We start from the raw sequence: 20,708 nt of genomic DNA, 5'->3' as shown, positions 1-20,708 counted from the left end.
TAAAAGAAAACTCTAAGTGCCATAACCTCTGCAGCCCACTGTAGTAGTTATGAAGCCACAAGTACTCTTGCACCCTCCCAGTGTATCTTTAACAAATTTTACGTGATGTGGCACAGGCGCCCGCAACCCATTCTGGTTTCTCACTCATTGACTGAGAGCACTTAGTTGACTCTCTCAGTCAATGAACGCAGCCCTGCTTAGCTCAGTGTAGCTAACCAGATTCTCCTGCAAAGAGATTATGAAAGCAGGGGCTGCAGTTGCAGGCACCGGGTGTGATCCAGTTTAGTTGTTGAAAAACAACATGACAAATTAATATGAGTGACTACTATATATGAATCATATGTAGGAGCCTCACATATGGTTACTGAAGTAATCTCAAACAGGGGGTAACCCTTACGGATCAATATAGAAGCAAAAAATAGAGAAACCCAGCAGAGTGGAAGTTTCACTTCAAGACTACTATAAATGGGGAGAAGCCCCTTCATTCGGATAAAAACATAAGACATTATTAATTAAGATTAGAAAGGAAAAAACATGTCTACAAATGTGCACAAACTATACGTATTCAAATATGTAGCTGCTGCCTCTGACATGCCTGCTGTCTGCACACATCAAAAGTGGTGATTTGAGCAAATAGGATGTGCTGAGACTGTCAAGGAGGCAGATCAGGGGCAGATCCAGCACAAGTCAAACACAACCCTGGCCAATCAGCATCTCCTCATAGAGATTAATTGAATCAATGCATCTCTAGGAGGAAAGTTCAGTGTCTGCATGCAGAGTGTGGATATACAGAATTGCAGTACTGCACATTGTGCAGCATTGACCCAGGAAGCACCTCTATTAGCCATCTTAGTAGTGGCCAGTGGAGTTATCACTAGGCTGTAATGTCAACACTGCCTCTCTGAAAAACAGTGTTTACTGCAAAAAGCATGAAGGGAATGACTATCCTCACCAGAACAAATACAATAAGCTGTAGTTGTTCTGGTGACTATAGTGCCCCTTTTAAAGGGATACTCTAATAACCAAAACAACTTTAGCTTGAGAGACTGTTTTGCTGTATAGATGAGGGGTAGGCAACCTTTCAGCAGACACTGAAGTCATTTGAAGTCTTTGAGTGGTTTATTTATTTATTTTTTAACTTGTGTTTATGTTACTGTATGCTACTTTGTAGGTTTGTATTTGTGCACATGTGGAAGGTTTTACAATGTGCATGAACAGCTTGTGGTATTGTGTGCTATGTGTGTTTGTGGACTGTGTCTAGGGGGCTGCCTGTGTGATTGTGAGTGGTGTGTGTATGGGGGTTTATCAATTATGATTTTGCGAAGAGTGGGTATATGTAGACTGTATGTACAAAAATCTTGTGCATCTGTGTCTTCAATACACTCTCCCAGACAAAGATAAATAAGAGACACAAATACATTATAGCCACACATGAGAACAACACCCCCCACCTTCATACTGCCAGAAATACACAGTGTGACACACATCCCAATGCATACTTACTACCAGCAGGAGGGTGGTTTGCCTGGGGAAATTAAACTAGCTAGGTACACAGCAAGAGCAGGAGCTTCAGAGGGTTACTCTCCTCCCACGCTGTTCCTACTTCACAAGTGCTAAGAGAAAGTGATCACATTTGCAATGCCATGAGTGCTTGTGCCTGATTGTAGCAATCGCAATTCAATTATCTGAAGAAGTTCTATGAAGATCTATCAGGAAAACTCCAGGAGGATCCTCAGATCTCACCTGAATATGTAAGATCTGGCAGCCTAGCATGCCATAGGTTGCTGATCCCTGGTATCTATTGTGCCTCTGAAGTCTTACTGCGCAATTCTCAGCCATTTAGAATTTCAATCACTAGTTTGATCTCTAGCAACACGTCCCTAGCTGTGACAGTCTTCAGGAAGAAAAAAAAAAAAAAATACATTTTTAATTTTCAAATTAAATCTTACAGAACAGGGGGCTCCTGCAGGCTATTAACAGAGCAGGAGAGAATTATAAAATACACTTTGTGGGAAATATAGGAAGTTTACAAATGACATCTCTCTACAGGAAGTGTGTGGGAAAGATGTGCAAGTCACAGACAGGGGAGGTGCAGCTAGAACCATAAAAACAAAGCAAGTGAACATCTAAATAGAGAACCGAGTGAGACTGCAGATGCATGATCTATATGCCAAAACCACTTCAAAAAGCCAAATTTGTTTTGGTAACATTCTCTTGGCAACCAGCAATTCAAATGTTGCCCAGTTAGGTTACAAAATTAACAACCAACTCCGCGCGCCCCTCCCTCCCACAAGCAAGTTGTAACAGTCAACATGCACAACATCCAGTCAACTTGGGGGTAAAAAAAAAAAAAGCAGCAAAATTAAAAAGGATTGGTTTATTACTTTTTTTGAAAAAGGTGGTAATTTATACATGATACAAAAATAGCATACATACGATTCATTTTACAAAACACTGCATTGAATAGTACAACAGTTGAGATCTATACAAAGGTTCTGAATGTAATGTAAAACCTGAACAGAACTGAAGCACTAATTAACATACTACTAATTATAAGCCGAGGTAAGTAAATTCCTGAGGCAATTTGTATAGTATGCAGCAAAGATTGTCAAAGCCTTTGGCTTCAGCTCATATGAACGCTCAATTCTTATCTTATCCTGTAATGGTTGTCTGATGTTGATGGAAGTTTAACTACAAATAGAAGCTGGGCACCAAGGGTATACAAACATAAGAGGATAGAGGCAAAAAAAAAAAAAAAAAAAAAAAAAAAATTTCCCTTAATGTCCGGATGCTTCAGAAGAGGCTTTGCCATTGAAAATAGAAAGGGAAGAAAAAAAAAAAAAAAAAAAAAGACAGCGGATTGCTTCTGTATACCTTCTTGGTGCAGATAGCTTCTTTGTAGACACCAATCTTTTTTCGGTGATGCTTTTCCAGTTTTGCAAATATTAAAAAAAAGACGGGAGGGGGTGGAAGGGCAGTTGAAAATCAGAGTTGGCTTTCACCGAACTGGAGGGATGTTAAATTTAAAGTAGCACATTAACATAAATTACTCTTCGTAAAGGGATGGGTGATCATTGGGGTCTCTGTGGTAATACTAATGTATTTTCTTGTGAGCCTCCACAGGAGACATCTAAATAAACGTTTTCTTGGTCTTAAGGAAAACTGTTGCACCGAGTTTATAGCAGAATTGTGTGCAACATTAAACATGCCAAGGACAGACAAGCCAACCTGTAGTCGGGTAATCTATTCTGAGAAAGGGCTGGCAGGTTAAAGCAAAGTGTTTGAATCAAGGGCTAACGTTTGGCATGGGCATTTTGTGGCACCGTATTACCCACTATGCTCAGTAAGCCCTGGGGCTGTGAGACTCGTGAGAACCTGGATATACAAAGCAGGCATGCCAAATTTTAGCCATCACTGGTCTTTACCATTAAGATACAAGTAGAAGAGGGGGAAAAAAAAATTTACAATATACAATAACAAACAACTTTCAAAACTTAGACACACAAATACTGATTTTTTTGTTGCAATTTTAAACAGATTTCAAATACAATGAATGAGAACATTTCATAGCATTACACAAGTCCATATAAAGAGGTTTTGTTTGTTTTTTTGTTTTTTAAATTTTTTTTTAGATTTTACAAATAAAGTCACACAAAAGTAAAAAAAAAAAAAAAAGCTGGATGTTTCCTAGATCAGCAGAGTATACTCTAGGAAATGGATATTATCAGCAGTAAGATTGATACAGCACCAAGTTTGAAATGTAGACATGTTGAGATCTAGCAACACATGCAGTCTAAAACAAACAGTGAGCAGAATTATTATTGCCTGACATTTTATACCTGAAGTAGCGCTGTGGTTACCGGTTTAGAGTTAGCCTGATAGAGTTTTTAATGACACGGATATTATTTGTTGGCACTGGAGAAGAAGCATCTGGCAGCTCTTTACTGGGTAGGCGCTATAATAGAAATTAGGATTAAAAGGTCTAGTCGCAAAATGCATAATATCACTTAAAACTTTCAGAGTATGAAGGCAAACAAATATAGAATATTTTAGAATAAATTAAGACACCTTTTTGCAGCTCACACTTGTAGCCTCATCAATAAGTTTTTATGAACTGTATAAAAAGTAATACTTCAACTACAAATTGAATAAAATAATCTTGCAAATAATTTTTGTAAGTTTAACATTCTAATTTTTTTTTTTAAAAAGTAAAACTACAATTATGCCATGGTTTTGCCTTGATACACAGAAATGAGTAAAGAGTGGCTTTTTAACAGTTCTTAGGAAGGTAAGGTGCACCCGTAAGTTACCTTGTGTTGATTGAGGAGGGAAATTCACCAATGTAAATAAAAAGAATTCATAGATAGTACCTGTGATCTAGCACGGTCTATTGTAGGGATAGGCATAGGTTCTGCAATAGCTCTCTCCTGCAAAACAGGAATGGAAATGAAATACATTTTAAATTAATTAATAAAAAAAATAATCAAAGCAAAAATATTTAGTTGGAAAAAAAAAAAATACATTCAATGCATTATGCAAAAAAAATAAATAAAAAATGACGCAAGCAGACAGTCCCCGTCTCCCCTAAATAATTTGCGTATTATGGAAAATGCAGTATTTGTAGACTTCCATTTCAGAGAACTGGTTTCTGTATCCTGCCCTTCCATAATAAAACTGACAGCTTTACATTAGTTAAGTATGGTGCCATTTTTTGTTTTCTCCTATTTAAGCTAGATGCAAGAAAATCACCTTAAAATGTTTGTGTTGTAAAGAGATCTGACCACGATGCTTTCCTAGTACATTATTTAGGTCACAAACTTAAAATGTACTTTGTTAGGCTGTCAATTACAATTAAATCAATTTCTCAGAATCTTTGAACACTGGCACGTTGGAAGGCTCAAGGAAAATTCACAAGAGGAAGAATACAAATATACAACTAAAATATGACAATATCATGGTGTACAAAGATAAGCAGACACACTTATACAGGCAACAAGGTAAATTACTTTTAAGGAACACTATAGTGCCAGGAAAACAAACTAGTTTTCCTGGCACTCTAGGGTTATTAGGTTCCCCCCTCACTCGTGGCACCCTTTCAACTACTTACCTTAATCCGCACGCATTCAAACCGCCCCATAGGCAAGCATTACTCAATGCTTTCACTATGGACGCCAGTGTCATTTCAGTGTGATTTTCACAGTGAGAAACGTGGAAGCACGCCTAGCGGCCGTCTGTGAGACAGGCACCCGCAGTTGGATTAACCCTCAGAGTAAGCATAGCAGTGATGACAAATTTGTAATATTGTCCTTTATTAGAATTCCAAAACCTTAATATACACAGTGTGCAGCCAAAGGGAGAATACACCAGTACACCAATTGCCATCTTCCAGATCTGTGCAAAGGAAATTCTGACAAGGAAAGCAAGTAGGGCGCACCTAACAAAGAACCTACAGAAAATTGCTGCCCCAGGTGAGAATTGTGGGGCCATGAGACACTGCATAAAGCCAACAAGGTACAGACTGTCCGTTAAGGTGTGTTAAAATTTTCTGAGAAGGGGGGCAGAGCTACCAGCCATCGCACTCCCTGAGAGCTCCAGGAGATCAGCTGCATTAAGCCCATATTTAGCCGCACAGAGAGCCCGCCGCGAAGATCGCCTTCCTGCTCCTCAGAAGATCAGGAGTACGACGCTCCGGACCCTACCCCAGAAGCCAGGGCACGTCTGCTATGACTGATAACAGAGCTCTTAAAGGGACTTTCCAGTGCCAGGAAAACAATCCATTTTCCTGGCACTGCAGGTCACCTCTCCCTCCCACCCCTCAATCCCCGGTTGCTGAAGGGGTGAAAACCCCTTCAGTCACTTACCTGAGGCAGCGACGATGTCCCTCGTCGCTGCTTCCTCCTCCTCTGCCCGCTCCTCCTCTGCATTGCGTCGGCCAGTGGGCGAGACTGATCACGCCCACCGGCTGGGGAGACCCAATGCACATGCGTGGCAATGCCGGCATGCGCATTAGCGCTCCCCATAGGAAAGCATTGAAAATGCATTTAAATGCTTTCCTATGGGAAAATTAGCGACGCTGGAGGTCCTCACACAACGTGAGGACGTCCAGCGACGCTCTAGCACAGGTTTCCTGTGCTAGAAACCAGGAAGTGCCCTCTTGTGGCTGTCTAGTAGACCGCCACTAGAGGAGGAGTTAACCCTGCACACCACACCTCTTCATTAACCATATAGTATCCTTGTAAACAATGTGTAGAAACTGTCAGGCCAGAGAGCAGTGAAAGCCTTCAGAACTATATTTACACCCTTCATGACTTATACAATACCACTGACGATTCTTAAGACTAAGCATACACACCTTTTCAGTGTCTTTTACCCTTTTGGGAGACTCTTCCAAAGTAGGTGGATGAGCCCTTTTGGCAGCAGCACTTTTTGGGCTAAGGCTTGTTGAGTCATTCTGGAGAGTCTGACCCTGAGAATGTCTGGGAGGAGATGGAAGACGTGGAATAACATTTAACCCTACTACTGTTGGAATGGTGCAACCAGATTGGACTTCAGGATTATTTGTTGCAGCAGAATCAGACACTGAACAATAAAGGAAGAAAATATTTAAAGTTTGTAAAAATATAAATAAAACACTGAACATAAAAGTTTGAGAATCGAACATTACTCACTCAAACACTTACTTAATCCAATACCAGGAATTGACAATCCTTGAGCAATCTGTGAGGGCATGTCTGCTGGCTTATGGTTACTTTGGAACAGACCTGAAGATATGTTCTCTGCCATAGCTCTCCTAAAGTAAAATATTATGAGTTAGCATAGATGTAGGACATCAAATACAAAAGCATAGTCCGTTATTTACACAGACTTAGTGGAACTTTACAAACATGGATATTTGCTGAATATCTACCTCCGTGCTTCTGGTACAGGGGGACTAGAAGATTTGGAAACATTGTTACACGAGGAAGGGGAATCACAAGGTGTCCCAGTGTCAGTGTCTCTAGAACTGTCCAAGTAATTTCCATCCAAAGATGACCTTTTAGACAATAATCCAGAAGTCGACCTGCTGATATCTGGAATACTTTGCTACAAGAGAGATTTCACGTTGGTAAATACAAACTAGTCAAATTTATTCTTATTTGTCCAACGGGCGAGGTTTTGTGAATTTTCTGAAGAGAGCACAGGTTAATCAAAGTCACTTGTACTCAAGCCATGTCCAGAAAACCTGGCCCGTTTATGGCAATGATTAAGTACCTTTTTTCTCTTTTGGAGCATTTCTGCAGGAAGGTAATAGTGGAGCTGCTTCTTCTTAACATGGGTTGCTTCGATCTTCATTCCCTTCTTCAGCATGTTTATATTATTTGCCTGCCTATATACTGCAATAGAAACATTTGCTAGACCATGACAATAGTTAGACCTCCAAAATGGTCTCTGCCCTTGAGAACAGACGTGCTATTCAATAAATCCCCATGGTTCAGTATAATCAGTTAAAATAATACAGAGTATGTGACAACGCTCTGTCCTGTAGAGCGGTGCTTGCACCAAAATGCAAGGGAGAAGGTACACAGGTTAGTATAAAGGTAAATAAATACAACCAGGGAAACAGGCTTTGGAAAATTCCAAAAGAGGAAGTTTAAAGCAAATAAACTCTCTATAAAAATGTTGAATACCAACATGTGTACTCATGTTGGTATTTTTTCTTGTGCAACCATTTAGGACAATGTCCTAAAACATAATCTGATGGGCGTTATTCCTATGTATGGAATAATTTTGGAGGTGGGTATGGAAGTTTCTCACTTTGTGTGTGTGTGTGTGAAGACAGGTAAGACGTTAAAGGTGGGCGATTTAGTGGTGTGGATGTTCGGGCCAGTTAAAGTCCAGCAAGCAAGGGACAAAGGCATTCACAGTTGCTTGACCAGTAAAATTATAAAAGCTAAAGATAACCTAGTTACACTTGTTCTGGATTACTCCTAAATTAAAAAACAAGAGCTAAATTGTGACTGCAGTAAATTCTGAACTCAAATTACTTTTCATATGTATCTTTTGTATAGATGTATACTTCAAACTATGAGCACTATTGTGGTGAATGGCTACACCTGCTAATATATGAGCCCTGAAACAAAATCATACCAGATTTATGGTTTAGCGCTTTGCTACTGTAACAAAATCCAATTAAAAATACCAGTATATGTGTTCATGTATAGCGTGGAAAGAGCTTACCAGTGTCAGTAAATAACTGAATATCGTGTGTTAAATCTATATTAACACTTTCAGCGTTCTCCACCTTTTTAAAAATAATCCCAAGGAACCACATGGATATATATTCATTGCTGAAATAGAAAACATTTTTTAAATAGATCACATGGAAATATGCATTTCTACAAATCTTTGCAACATTTTAAACAAATGAGAAGCATTTGTCTAATCAGCTTGACCCTTCAGAACTTCCTAAGTTTAGGGAGACTTTGTGATGTGCTAACTGTGAAGTATCAGACAAAAGGCAATATAAAAGGAATGAAACATGGGATGAACAATAAGGTAACAAAACCTACATGTGTACTTAACGACTTGCTAATGATTCTGGAGTATTTACCATGTGTGTTAAACCTCTGTCCTTTTTTTTTTTTACTATATTGCATTGGAATATGCTGGTAATGTCTAACTTGTTCACTTTTTGCCTTTTATATTGCTTGTATCGACCTATTTCAACTTAAAAGTACAGATTGTAAATAAGCAAAACAAACTATTCATTAAATGTCAGTTTAAATGTACTGATTACAAATATTTCTTGTAAGAAAAAACGGTCAAGATATCCCAAGCTGTAGAACAGAGGTTGGGAGTTACTTCTATTTAGCACAAGAGATGATGACAATCCTAGGCATTATAGATATTTTAAAAACCAGGAAACAAAAAAAAAATCTAAATTTGATTTAATGCACGGGTTGTACTTACTCATTATTCGCTGGAAAGGATTGTGGGTTTACATGTGCAAGAGTAATATACTCATTTCTTTCCAAGTTCCCAACCAGTACACGGATTTTCGATTCCACCAAACCAACCCTAAACAAAACAGAAACATAGCGTCAAGTTTGTGCAGTGTGTGTAGCCTTGGCCCTTTCAGTTTTAAAATACAAGATATATCATTCTCTGATAGCCTCAGGACTCCTAGTACCATAACAACTACAATGAGCTGTGCAGTGTTTCTGGAGCTTAGAGAGCCCCTTGCAAAAAAAAATAAAAACACACTAGAATATGCTTAATGTGGCAGATTAGATGGTTGATTTCTCACCCAAACCCTTTAGCTCATTTAAATAGACATTGAACGCACTATAACAACGTCATGTAACAAGTTGTTTTAGTACTGAAAGAAGTTCCGCCTTTCCTAACCTTCAAATTCCTATATTTTCATAATTTGAAGGCTTGGCAGTGCGGCTTCAAGCCATACCTCCAAGTCCCATGGATAGGAGACAGGGGACTGTTACTTCTCAGTGGTCATACCCAGGAATACTGTGACATACAGTGCTGTTTATTATAGAGAATAATTACATTTAAAGATTCTCTAAGACAACAGAATAATTTGCAGATTGTGTCAAACATGCACCTAGGGTCCCCAGTGCTACTCTACGATAAGAATTGGATTGGACATTCATCCTTGAGCCTCAAGTGCAGGATGACGTTACACAAAAAGGAATGGGTTAGTAAAATAATATTTTGCAATGCACATGGGTGGGGTGCCTGCCAATCAATAGGAAAATTTATACTATAATTGCAGAAACACACTTTTGTATTTCTAACATACATTTAAGGAAGGGAAAAAAAAATACATTGAGAAATCATGTGCAACATAGCAATGAGGCGCTTTTCAATGTTTTTAAGTGAAGCTGCATTTTATGTGTTTTCAAAAGCATTATCTTAACGTGTGTTTATGATTCATATGTGTGCTTAGTCTCACATTGATGGGAAAATACACAAATAAAGTCACTAATTTATCCTATAAATTGACGTCATGTAAATCCACTACAAAAATTAGATAAGAAAATAACTTTCAAAATTCATAGACAAACTTACCATTCAAGATGATGCTCTTCAGTGGATGCACTAGCAGTTAAGACAATATAATGTCTAAAATAAACAGGAGAGAGAAAAAAAATAAAATTAAGAAATTGCAAAGATTGTTTAGAGCACATTTTTAAAATAGTAGAATTTTCAGTGTGATTTAGTTGGATTTTTCAATACAAAATATGATTGTAAAAACTGAATAGAAATAAATCGATAGGTTGATAAATTAATTCCTTAAAGGGGAACTTTTTATATTAACGTTTACATATCTCCATATTTTCCAAATATGCTTTTGTGAGTAGTGAAAAATAAAATGTAATGCAGAAATCTACACTTTATCTTGCAACTGGGTACCTCAATCTTAGCTCCTTGTCAATCGTGGTTATAAGCTCTATCCTTTGCACCTGGCAATAAGCATATAGAAAAATATAATTTCTATTTCCCCCTCTTCATTTGCAAGAATTTTGGTGACTGCTGCATCTAAACTGGGTTATGTCGCCATTTGTTAAACATTTAATTAACTGCAATGGAAAACGTTAACACAAGCTATAGGTGATCTTATGTTAAGACGTGTAAACATCAGATAAGGGACACTTCCCCCTTTAAGTACTGATGCAGAACATAGAAGAAAAGAAAGAAAACAGATTGAGGGGAAACATTATGGATCAATGGTCTCCACAACTATCAGACACCTCTTCAACAGGTTAGTCTGCATTCTATCATGGTGGCTGATTGCGTCAGTTTTAGGCCAAATTAGCTAAACTAGAACCATAGTTGATTTTGGAGATTTCTTTCCTCAATTCTGCAATACACAATTCAACACTTTAGATTCCAAACCAAACAATTTACAGACAAAAAAAAAAAATGTTTTTTCAATGATAAAGATACATATCGTACTTGTACTTCTGGAAAAAGTTTGGGGGTTCAAACAGCTTTGACCAGTCTGCCTTTCCACGCAGAATTTCATCAGTAACTAAAAGACCTTTAAAGTAAATATGAAAGACGACAACACATTAAAATACATTTTTCATGTCATTCATCCTCTGAAGATACACTCTTCTAAACACTAACAAGCCATAATGCATTTGCACATTAAACGGTTAAAGTGATTTAAATTTTTTTAACATAGCAATACCCGACCCATTATGAGGCCATTGATAAAGCCAAGAAGGCAACCCTCCCCCCCCAAAAAGGCACAATAAACCTGATTAACCAAGTGTCTAAAATACAGAGTAAATGTATGAGGCAGTGGTCCCCTTCTACTTACTAAAATGCTAATGGAATAAAGTTGGGTCCAGCATATGTACAAGCACTTCACTCATCTCTATAGGATATAAAATAGTCTTACCCATGCATACTAGTTTCTCTGAGAGTAATGACAAAAAAAAAACTATTGTGTAAAGGTATACTACAAACATGTCGGCTTCCTCCAGGTTTGTGTTGGAGTGTAAACACACCTCCCTACACGAGACCTACACGAGACCTAGCTGTTGAATAAAAGTGTGTGAGAGAGTGGGGAGGGATATGCAAGTGCCAGTCGAAGATTAACCCAGGTATATAATTAGCTACACAATTGGAAGAATACTTTAAAAAAGAAGACCAGGGATAAGTAGCACGATTCTCATTCACACACTGGTTTGTGACTTTGAAAAGGATGCTTTATTTACAGATTATATCATTTCTAAAACTATAAAAGCGCAACATTTCCCATCACATGACAACAGGGGTATACTAGGGTGGGCTAAATTTCCAATGGAAATGTTGAGCCTTGATATAATACTGCCTTAAACATCAGGCTTTTAATTTTGATTCATGCGCTCAACAAATTGCATTTGGTATCTGTCAATTATCATGGTTATTCACTTGAGTGATAATTTTAACCTTAACATTAAATTCACCTTGAATTCTCAGTTTGGTGAAGAACCCAATAAATGTAAAACATAAAATGATAATAATTAAAAAAAAAACTTAAGTACTTGCTTCCCCTTCAAAATCTGCCTTCCAAAAGAATGTTGGACTTACCTTGTTTAAACTCCTCCATCATAACGGTGCGTGTTGAGATGGATGCGTTGTATGTAGAGTTTTGCTGAGGATACGCTGGGGTTATTATAGGCATTAAGTGATAACGGTCAGCTGGGTTGACCTTAAAGTAGAAGAATAAATTTATGATTCAAACAATTAAAAAATACAAAAAAACATTACCAAATAAATATATATTTTTTAAAATGCATCATTTGTCACATACTCTTGGGTCCCAAACTGGTAAATTCAGATTACTATCTTCCGGCTGTTTTAATAAGACAGGTTTTGGCCATTCCCTAAAAGAGAAATTAAAATTAAAAAAAATTATAGAATCTATGAATGAATCAAACCAGAAAATGTATGCTCAAAACGAAACATTTGTTTAAATGGAAACCTGCATTTTCACGTACCACTTTGAAAAAACAAGGAAGAACTTGTGTACAAGAGTTGCTGCCACTGCATTTGGGTACAGCTGACATGTCCGAGCAACCAACATGGCCCAGGAAACTCCTCCAAGAAACCCCAACATATTAGAGTAAATACCACGCCCTGTAAAAGAGTGATAAAGGATAAATGAGGAAGGCTTTATCGCGCATGTTTAAGGGGGAAAAATGTGAACAGGGAGATATATCCACACTTACTTTTTGCCCACAGTTTGACTGCTCTTAGGGTAAGTCTGAAGTTCTCTGTATTTGGTACTAAATGGAGAATTTCATCTGTGACCCTGCAACCTATTAGAAAAAAAATAAAATAATAATCTTTCAGTAAAACATGCATAAACTACACGCTAAAGGATTCCATAAAAAGCCAAGCAAAATAAGAAAGATTTGATACAAATTAATTCCATCTCAAAATGGATGTAAATTCCTAATCTATTTAAAAACGACAAACTACACTAGACAGAAAATCGCCCAGATTTTAAACATTAAAGGTACACTTCTGGTAGAGCCAGCACAACCATTAGATGGAGGCATCTGCGTTTATAATGCATTGTCAGGTAACTACAATGACGCAACAAACGTGCAGTCCAAAAAGCTGCATCCACTGGACTACCAGGAAGCATCACAGCCAGTCAGATCACCAGAGGAAAGAATTCTCCTTCCTTAAAGATAAGCAGGAGGAGGTGTAGGGAAAGTCTCCCTTATAGACACCCCAAGAAGCCTCCCCACACAGATTTCATCAAACAAAAATGCCATTTTCGGGGGGCGTGGCTTGGACTCCGAGAGTGATGGCAGCCTGACTCCGGAGCTCCGCACCAGGGGCTCAGTAATCCGCCCGGCAACAAGCTATTTCCAACGGAAAATACCCCTACACATACCGCCGGTATCGGCAAGCACATAGTGCCTCCGGCGCAACATGTCCCAAAGGAAGGCGGCGGGGAAAAAGCAGAGAGGCGGCAATCCCTCTGTGGCAGACATGCTCGGCGCCATTAAGCCCGCGCCACGTGGTGCAAATGGCGCGGAAAGCCCGACGAGCACCTCCACTCCTGGCTCACCGGCCACACCGACAGCCTCATGGTTTGGGCACACAGAGGACCCCCAGAACGCCATCCTGCAATCTCTTGAAGAGGTAAAGGGGTACCTGGCAGGGGAGATTGACAGGTCAGCCAGGGAGGTGAAAGCTGAAATCCAGGCCATAGGCATACGCACGGAGGCCTTGGAGAGCAGACTTGAAGATGTAGTAGCAGCACATAATGAGAATACCACTGCCACCAATGCACTGCTCACCAGGGTAGCTGAACTGGAAATGGAGCTGGAAGACAGCGCAAACCGAACACGGCGCAACAATATGCGCATAAGAGGGCTCCCAGAGGAGGTCAGGGATGGCGACTTGGAGAAACTAATGGTGGGAATTTTCCGTGCCAGTCTGCCGCAGATACCAGAACAGCTGTGGCACATTGACAGAATACACAGGGCGCTGCGCGCTAAGGGACCGCAAAACAGCCCTCTCAGAGATATCATAATCAGGTGGCATTTTTTTTCAACAAAAGAAGCAATTCTCAAGCAAAGTAGGATCCAGCAATACATGTATAAAGGTACGGCGCTGCAGATATACCAAGACATCGCTCCAACTACCCTCGCAAGACGAAGAGAATGGAAACCCATAGCTGACCTCAGAGCCAAAGGCCTGCGCTTCGCATGGGGCTTCCCCTTTAAGATGCTCATCTTTAACGGCCCAAGACCTACAGTGCTGACACCATCCATGGACCCCAAAGGAGTCCTCCAAGAGCTGGGTATCGAGGTACCAAGAGACCTGGCCTTACCAACGAGAGGCCCCAGGGAGCTTGATCTGCTCCCCAGGGAATGGCTGGAACACAGAGCAAGACCGGCATAGGCAACGAGGACGGCGATCCGCACCGGAGGGACGAGCAAACTGAACGCTGTAACACGCAAGTTGATACACACAAAGATCACATAGAAGGGACACTGTGGTTATAGTTAAACACTGAACTGTTATAGGGGACAGAGGGGACGTGGGGTCTGATAAAAAACGGGAGGGGGGGAGGATGAGGGTGATCACACAAATGGAGGGGGACGGGGGGATGGCCAAACGGGAGGTGACCGCATAAAAAACAAAAACAAAAATACAACATTTAAAAAAAAAAAAAAAAATATATAAAAAAAAAAAAAAAGGGAAAAGGAAAACTACCCAGCCTTGAGAGGGAAGCGCAACTCAGCAACCCTCATGCGGTTAACAAAAGCCAGCCCACACATACGTGGGGAGATGCCTGGCTGGGGCGGGGGTTCCCTTGGGATACAGGGAAAGGAAAAAGAGACACGGATTAGACAAAACCAAGGGCCATAGTCTCACGGCAGGGAGGCTCTGTGTCTCTGCAGAGGAACTAATCAGAGAGGACCTTATTGGGCTAGTGTCCTGCCCCCGTGTGTTGCTATCTTGCTCCCCTCACACCAGACAGGCTAATCATACACTGAAAGCCCTCAGATGCCTAAGACACGAAGGGAACACCATGGGATAGGCAGAGGGTCATACACACCCCCTCCCGCAGTAAGGGTATATAAGGATCAGCAGACCGGCTCGCAGGAGCTGGTGAACACTATACCCCATGTCGCAGACACCTAAGAAAAGCTGGACACAAGTTTAGAGCCTTGCAGGGGTGCTCGAAGGCTGTACACCCGCCCCGTTTGAGACAATATCTCGACGCGGCGAGTGGCCACCCCCGATCGACCTGGCGAGAGGTAAGACCGGGATCTCAGATCCGATAGGTACACGGATCACGGAGGGACATCCTCCACCAAGTTGGGTTAATTGTTCTTTTGGTTATGTTACAAGGATATCATTGTCTGTTTTCATGACCTGCTTTCTCTCCTTCCCCACCCTCGCCCGCAAGTCCGCTGAGACAAGGCACATTCGACGACCACCCTGGGGGGACCGCCGGGCAGCGCGCGACAACGAGGCGGACACACCGCAACACGCATCAACTACGCACAGACGCTCAAGGTACACCAGCACATCATCCACACTGACACATGGAACTTAAAATCACATCACTGAACGTCAATAGCCTTAACGTACCAAACAAACGCAGACTCTTACTCAGGGAATTAACTTGGCAAGAAGGCAGACATAGCGTTCATACAAGAAACTCACCTCCCTAGGACCTCTAAGATACAAATCACAGACCACATTTACACGAAAGCATACGCGGCCCGCACGCTCCGTAAAACGAGGGGGGTAGAAATAGTCATCCACAAAAGATGCCCACTGGTAATTCAATCCATACACAGAGACACGGACGGAAGGTATATAATACTCACGGGGACGATCAACGCCACCACATACCACCTAATAAATGTCTATGCCCCCAACATCCCTGACGTCCACTTCTGGACAACCCTGGAAAAACTCACAACCTCACTAACAGGGGGCATACTGATCCTGGGGGGGTTCTGAACGCAGCGCCGTGTCCCACGGTCGACCGCAGTGGCAAACCAGGTCAACCCAGATCACAGGGCAGGGGGGGTCAGGACCGCTTACTAAATAGATTTCTACAAAACACAGGGCTATTGGACCCCTGGCGGTTGCAACATCCAGGCACGATAGATTATACCCACTATTCAGCAGTACACTCCACTTACTCCAGAATAGACGTATTCCTTACGAATCAACAAGGTATGAGATGGGTCAAATTGGCCGCCATAAATATGATATCTTGGTCAGACCACGCGGACCTTTCCCTGACCCTACAAACTCCGGGGCCTAGGACACCATGGAGGTGGAGGCTCAACAACTCTCTCCTTAAAGACCAAGAAACCCTAGAGCTACTTAAGACAGAAGTGAACAATTACTTTGAATTAAACACCACAGAAGGAATATCCCCCACTATGACATGGGCAGCCCATAAGGCCGTCCTAAGGGGAACCCTGATAAAAATAGCGACACGTAACAAAAAACAAAAAATGGAAAAGTTAACAGAACTACAAAAGGCCCTACGTAAAGTGGAAATGCAACACAAACAGAATCCGACACAGCCCACACTAGACGAGATACAAAACATCAGACACGCACTGAAGAGTCTCCTCATGGAAGAGGTGAGCAGAGATATCACCCGATCGAGAAGACTCTTTTACGAAAAGTCCAACAAAATGGACACGTTACTAGCTAGAGCCCTAAGACCCAAACAAAAACACAAACATCACAGCCATAACCAATGCACGGGGCCAATCCCTCACTTCCCCACAGGGCATAGCCGAGGAATTCACCAATTTCCTAAGGAACTTATACAACCATTCCCCAGAGAAAGATGAAACCTGCAGGGAACATGTAGAGGCAGTCGCAACATTCCTAGACAGCGTAAAACTACCTAAGCCAACTAGGGAAGATCTCATAGACCTAGAAGCACCTATAACGGTAAAAGAAGTTGAGAGGGCCATAGGGATGATAGAGGGTAATAAGACCGGGACCGGATGGGTTCGACGGGGCCTACTATAAGGCACTGCGAACAGAACTAGTACCTCACATGACAGCCATGTACCAGGAGTGGGGGGAGGGGGGAAGCCCCAACGATGAAATTGCCACGGCAAACGTAGTGCTTATCCCGAAGCCGGGACGGGACGAAACGAAGGTGAACAATTACCGCCCCATCTCCCTGATCAACGTAGACTCCAAAATCTACACCAAGATCTTAGCCACCAGGTTGGGCCACATTCTGCCCAGGTTGGTCCATGCAGACCAGGTGGGCTTTGTGCCAACTAGGCAACTATATGAGAACACTAGACGTGCAGTGGACCTGATCTGGTGGGCCGGAAAAACTCTGACGCCTTCTCTAGTCCTATCGCTGGACGCGGAGAAGGCGTTCGACAGGATCCAATGGTACTACCTATTTGCCCTACTACGTCACATAGGCCTACCAGAAAACTACATCACAGCGATCAGAGCACTGTACAATAACCCACAAGCCCAAATAATCATCCCAGGAGCGACCCCACAACCATTCAGGTTAGGTAACGACACGAGGCAGGGCTGCCCTCTCTCGCCGCTCCTCTTCATACTAGCCCTAGAACACCTCCTCTACAAGATAAGGGAACATCCAAGCATAAAGGGATTAACAATAGCAACAGAGCAGTATAAAGTATCTGCGTATGCAGATGACGTCCTGCTCACACTCACGGATGTGGAGAACTCCCTCCCGAGCCTCATCAGACTGCTAGAGGAGTTCGCCCAAGTAGCGGGCTAAAAAATAAACATGGAAAAATCAGAAGCCATGCCACTGGGGTTGACGGCGGAGGACGCGGCGCTGATAGGGAGGACGGCACATATAAGACTGAACCACCAACATATAAAATACCTGGGGATCAGACTCACAAAAGAGGTCTCACGACTATATGCGGAGAATTACACACCAATGATTAAAACACTAATAAAAGACTTAGAAAAATGGCATGAGAAGCCGATCTCCTGGATAGGTCGCCTTCACGCAATTAAAATGAATTTATTACCGAGGATGTTGTTCCTCTTCCAGGCATTGCCCACGAAAGTCACGAAAGGGGACCTCCAACCCCTACAAACCCACATAGACCAATTTATCTGGGCACGCAAAAGACATAGGATAGCCCGACACGTACTCTACCGGCCAAAGGGACTAGGGGGACTGGGACTCCCCAATCTTCACCTGTATTACCTGTCATCACAGTTGGCCCAAATAATAGAATGGCACTCACCCCCAGAAAGACGCAGATGGGCAGACCTGGAATCCCTAGTGATGGGAAGGGACCTTCCCCAATATTGGATCTGGGTACCAAAAGCAGACAGACCACCCGTACTCACAGACTGCCCAGCTATACTCAACTCCATTAAAATATGGGACACTAATGCTCAAAAATACGCTCTAACCAGACTGCCCTCACCTCTCACCCCATATCTGAGAAATAGGGCATTCACGCCGGGTATGCGGGCGAGGGACTTCAAAGGACTAGAATACACAGGCCTGCAGAGATACTATCACCTATACGACGGAGACACATTCAAAACCTTCGACGAACTAAAACAGGCAGGGCCACTACAGACTAGAGACTTTTTTAGATACATACAATTACGGGACTTCGCTAACCAGTCTAGGGTAAAAGGCAGCCAAGGCCCCAATGACTAGTTTTGAAAGATTATGCATGACGGAAACCACCCGTACAGGCCTGATCACCGGGCTCTATGCACAACTCAGCGCTCTGGAGAGGAACGCAGAACCCCTCACATATATCACCCAATGGGAGAAAGATTTACACCAAACATTAGAAGGGGAGGACTGGAGGGAAATATGGGAGGCGGCTGCCAAAGTCTCCATATGCGTAACACTGCAGGAACAGGCATATAAAACCCTCCTGAGGTGGTACGCCACCCCAGCCAAACTATATAAAATGGGGAAAACCACTACAGATATATGCTGGAGGGGATGCGGGGAGAGAGGATCATATATCCACATGTGGTGGACGTGTCCCAAAGTAGAGTGATTCTGGTTGGAAATAGAGTCATTAATGACAGCAGTCCTGGAAAGACCAATACACAAGGACCCCTGGACATTCTTACTAGCCAAACCACAAGACGACCTCACGACAAAGGAACAAAAGCTAGTTAACAAACTAACATTAGCAGCCAGAAGAGCACTGACACAACAATGGCTCAGCCCAGACATCCCACCTATGAGCAAAGTCACCCACAAAATACAGGACAACTTTCTCATGGACAAACTAACAGCGCAGGTACGGAACACCATGGGCACCTTCTCAAAGGTGTGGCAACCGTGGGAGGAATACCTAGAAAGAATGGCGCGCACACCATGAGACAAGACAGCCAACCGAGGAGGTACTCACTGATACACACACAGGCTAAGGGCGCGCCCAGCGAGTCCCCCACCCCCACCCCTTGGGCATGTTGCCACCCCACCCTTCCCAGATACCTATTTTAACCTCACCCTCCTCTCTCTCTGATTTTCACTCACAAAGGAGGGATACAATACCCACCCAAAAAAAAAAATAAACAAAAAAAATTAATAAATAAATAAAAAAAATAGGGGGATGGGGGGAGATAACAAAAACGTCACTCTAGAGAGCGTACAACACGCAAATCAAGGGTCATATGACAATCCAGGAACAGGAGAGCTCACAAGAGCAAAATTATAGAACATTATCACGCTATACAAAAGGAGGACACACAGCCACGAAAAGGGGTAGATGTAAGTGGGGACAGCGGTAAGGCACAAGGACCCAACCATCGATAGTAAAAACGGGTACAAGATTAAACAACGAACAGTCGGCATGTAAACGGCCCACGCAAAAAAAATAAAAAAAAGCAAAGACCCACTCGGGGGAGCGCGGGCGGGCGGGGAGGAGAGATAAAAATAACTACCAGACGAATAGAATGACAGGTTATGGTATCAAGTTTACAACCTTAGTGTTATCTAAAGGAAAACACCAATTAGGGTGTTTCCAAGTTTTGAAGTTTTTTAGGTTGACAAAAATTGGAAAAACATTGATGGACGGCGGCTTCAGACAACAACGCAAAAAGTAGCGCCCGAATTGCAACTGTATGTTTAACAAAACTATTGTCTTTTTTCTGTATTACTGAAATACCACTGTATAATGTAAAATGTACCAATGTACCAATGTACAAGCCCCAATACGGTTTGAGAGCTGTACTGTCTGTCAATGCAAAAATAAAGAATGATAAAAAAAAAAAAAAAAATGCCATTTTCAACAAACATTGTAGAGCCTGCAAATACTAAACTATTATGAATCAGAGAAATGTTGTGGGGGAAAAAAAAAGTAGTAAATAGTTGAGAAATGTGAATGAAGGTAGATGTGGAATAAAATGTGCAAAGTGGGACAAAAAAACATTGTACTTGCTGTGACAACGGGCGGTAGCTGACTCCATGCTTCAATTATGCATTGAAAAAGCAAGTGAAAGCATAATAAAGAAATGTCCCTGTGTTCTCTCCATTAGCACAACCATTTAATTTGTCCTTGGACAGGCAAAGCTCATACCTGACATAATCACTGCTTTGCATGGTATTCACATTGCAATTATACGAGTAATCAAGGTAATACTGCTCCAAACCAAAGACCACTTACATGGCAGTGCTCTGGCAGGGAACGCCATGGGGACTGGAAGTGTTTATTTAA

At 41.8% G+C, this 20,708-nt stretch overlaps 1 protein-coding gene across 4 annotated transcripts in view; it reads right to left on the bottom strand.

Moving 5' to 3' along the window:
• The window catches only part of PAPOLG (poly(A) polymerase gamma), a 49,283-nt gene that overhangs the window by 15,952 nt on the left and 12,623 nt on the right, over window positions 1–20,708 (bottom strand). The window contains exons 8-21 of one of the 4 annotated variants that reach the window (XM_063443746.1): window positions 12,720–12,809; window positions 12,489–12,627; window positions 12,302–12,374; window positions 12,079–12,199; window positions 10,954–11,038; window positions 10,066–10,119; window positions 8,950–9,057; window positions 8,218–8,327; window positions 7,252–7,373; window positions 6,908–7,083; window positions 6,681–6,790; window positions 6,353–6,579; window positions 4,371–4,427; window positions 2,365–3,955 (exon numbers count right to left, since the gene is read on the bottom strand). In XM_063443746.1, coding sequence (XP_063299816.1) covers window positions 3,857–3,955; window positions 4,371–4,427; window positions 6,353–6,579; window positions 6,681–6,790; window positions 6,908–7,083; window positions 7,252–7,373; window positions 8,218–8,327; window positions 8,950–9,057; window positions 10,066–10,119; window positions 10,954–11,038; window positions 12,079–12,199; window positions 12,302–12,374; window positions 12,489–12,627; window positions 12,720–12,809 — 1,571 coding nt within the window. In that variant the 3' untranslated portion in view covers window positions 2,365–3,856. Of the gene's footprint in view, window positions 1–2,364; window positions 3,956–4,207; window positions 4,428–6,352; window positions 6,580–6,680; window positions 6,791–6,907; window positions 7,084–7,251; window positions 7,374–8,217; window positions 8,328–8,949; window positions 9,058–10,065; window positions 10,120–10,953; window positions 11,039–12,078; window positions 12,200–12,301; window positions 12,375–12,488; window positions 12,628–12,719; window positions 12,810–20,708 lie in introns of those variants that run through there. The other 3 variants (XM_063443747.1, XR_010086629.1, XM_063443749.1) reach the window with 3 other exon arrangements.

This window comes from Pelobates fuscus, chromosome 2 (assembly GCF_036172605.1).
Source record: "Pelobates fuscus isolate aPelFus1 chromosome 2, aPelFus1.pri, whole genome shotgun sequence".
Classification (NCBI taxonomy): domain Eukaryota; kingdom Metazoa; phylum Chordata; class Amphibia; order Anura; family Pelobatidae; genus Pelobates; species Pelobates fuscus.
The sequence above is the reverse complement of the archived record's forward strand: the minus strand, read 5'-3'. Positions and strand labels throughout refer to the sequence as shown.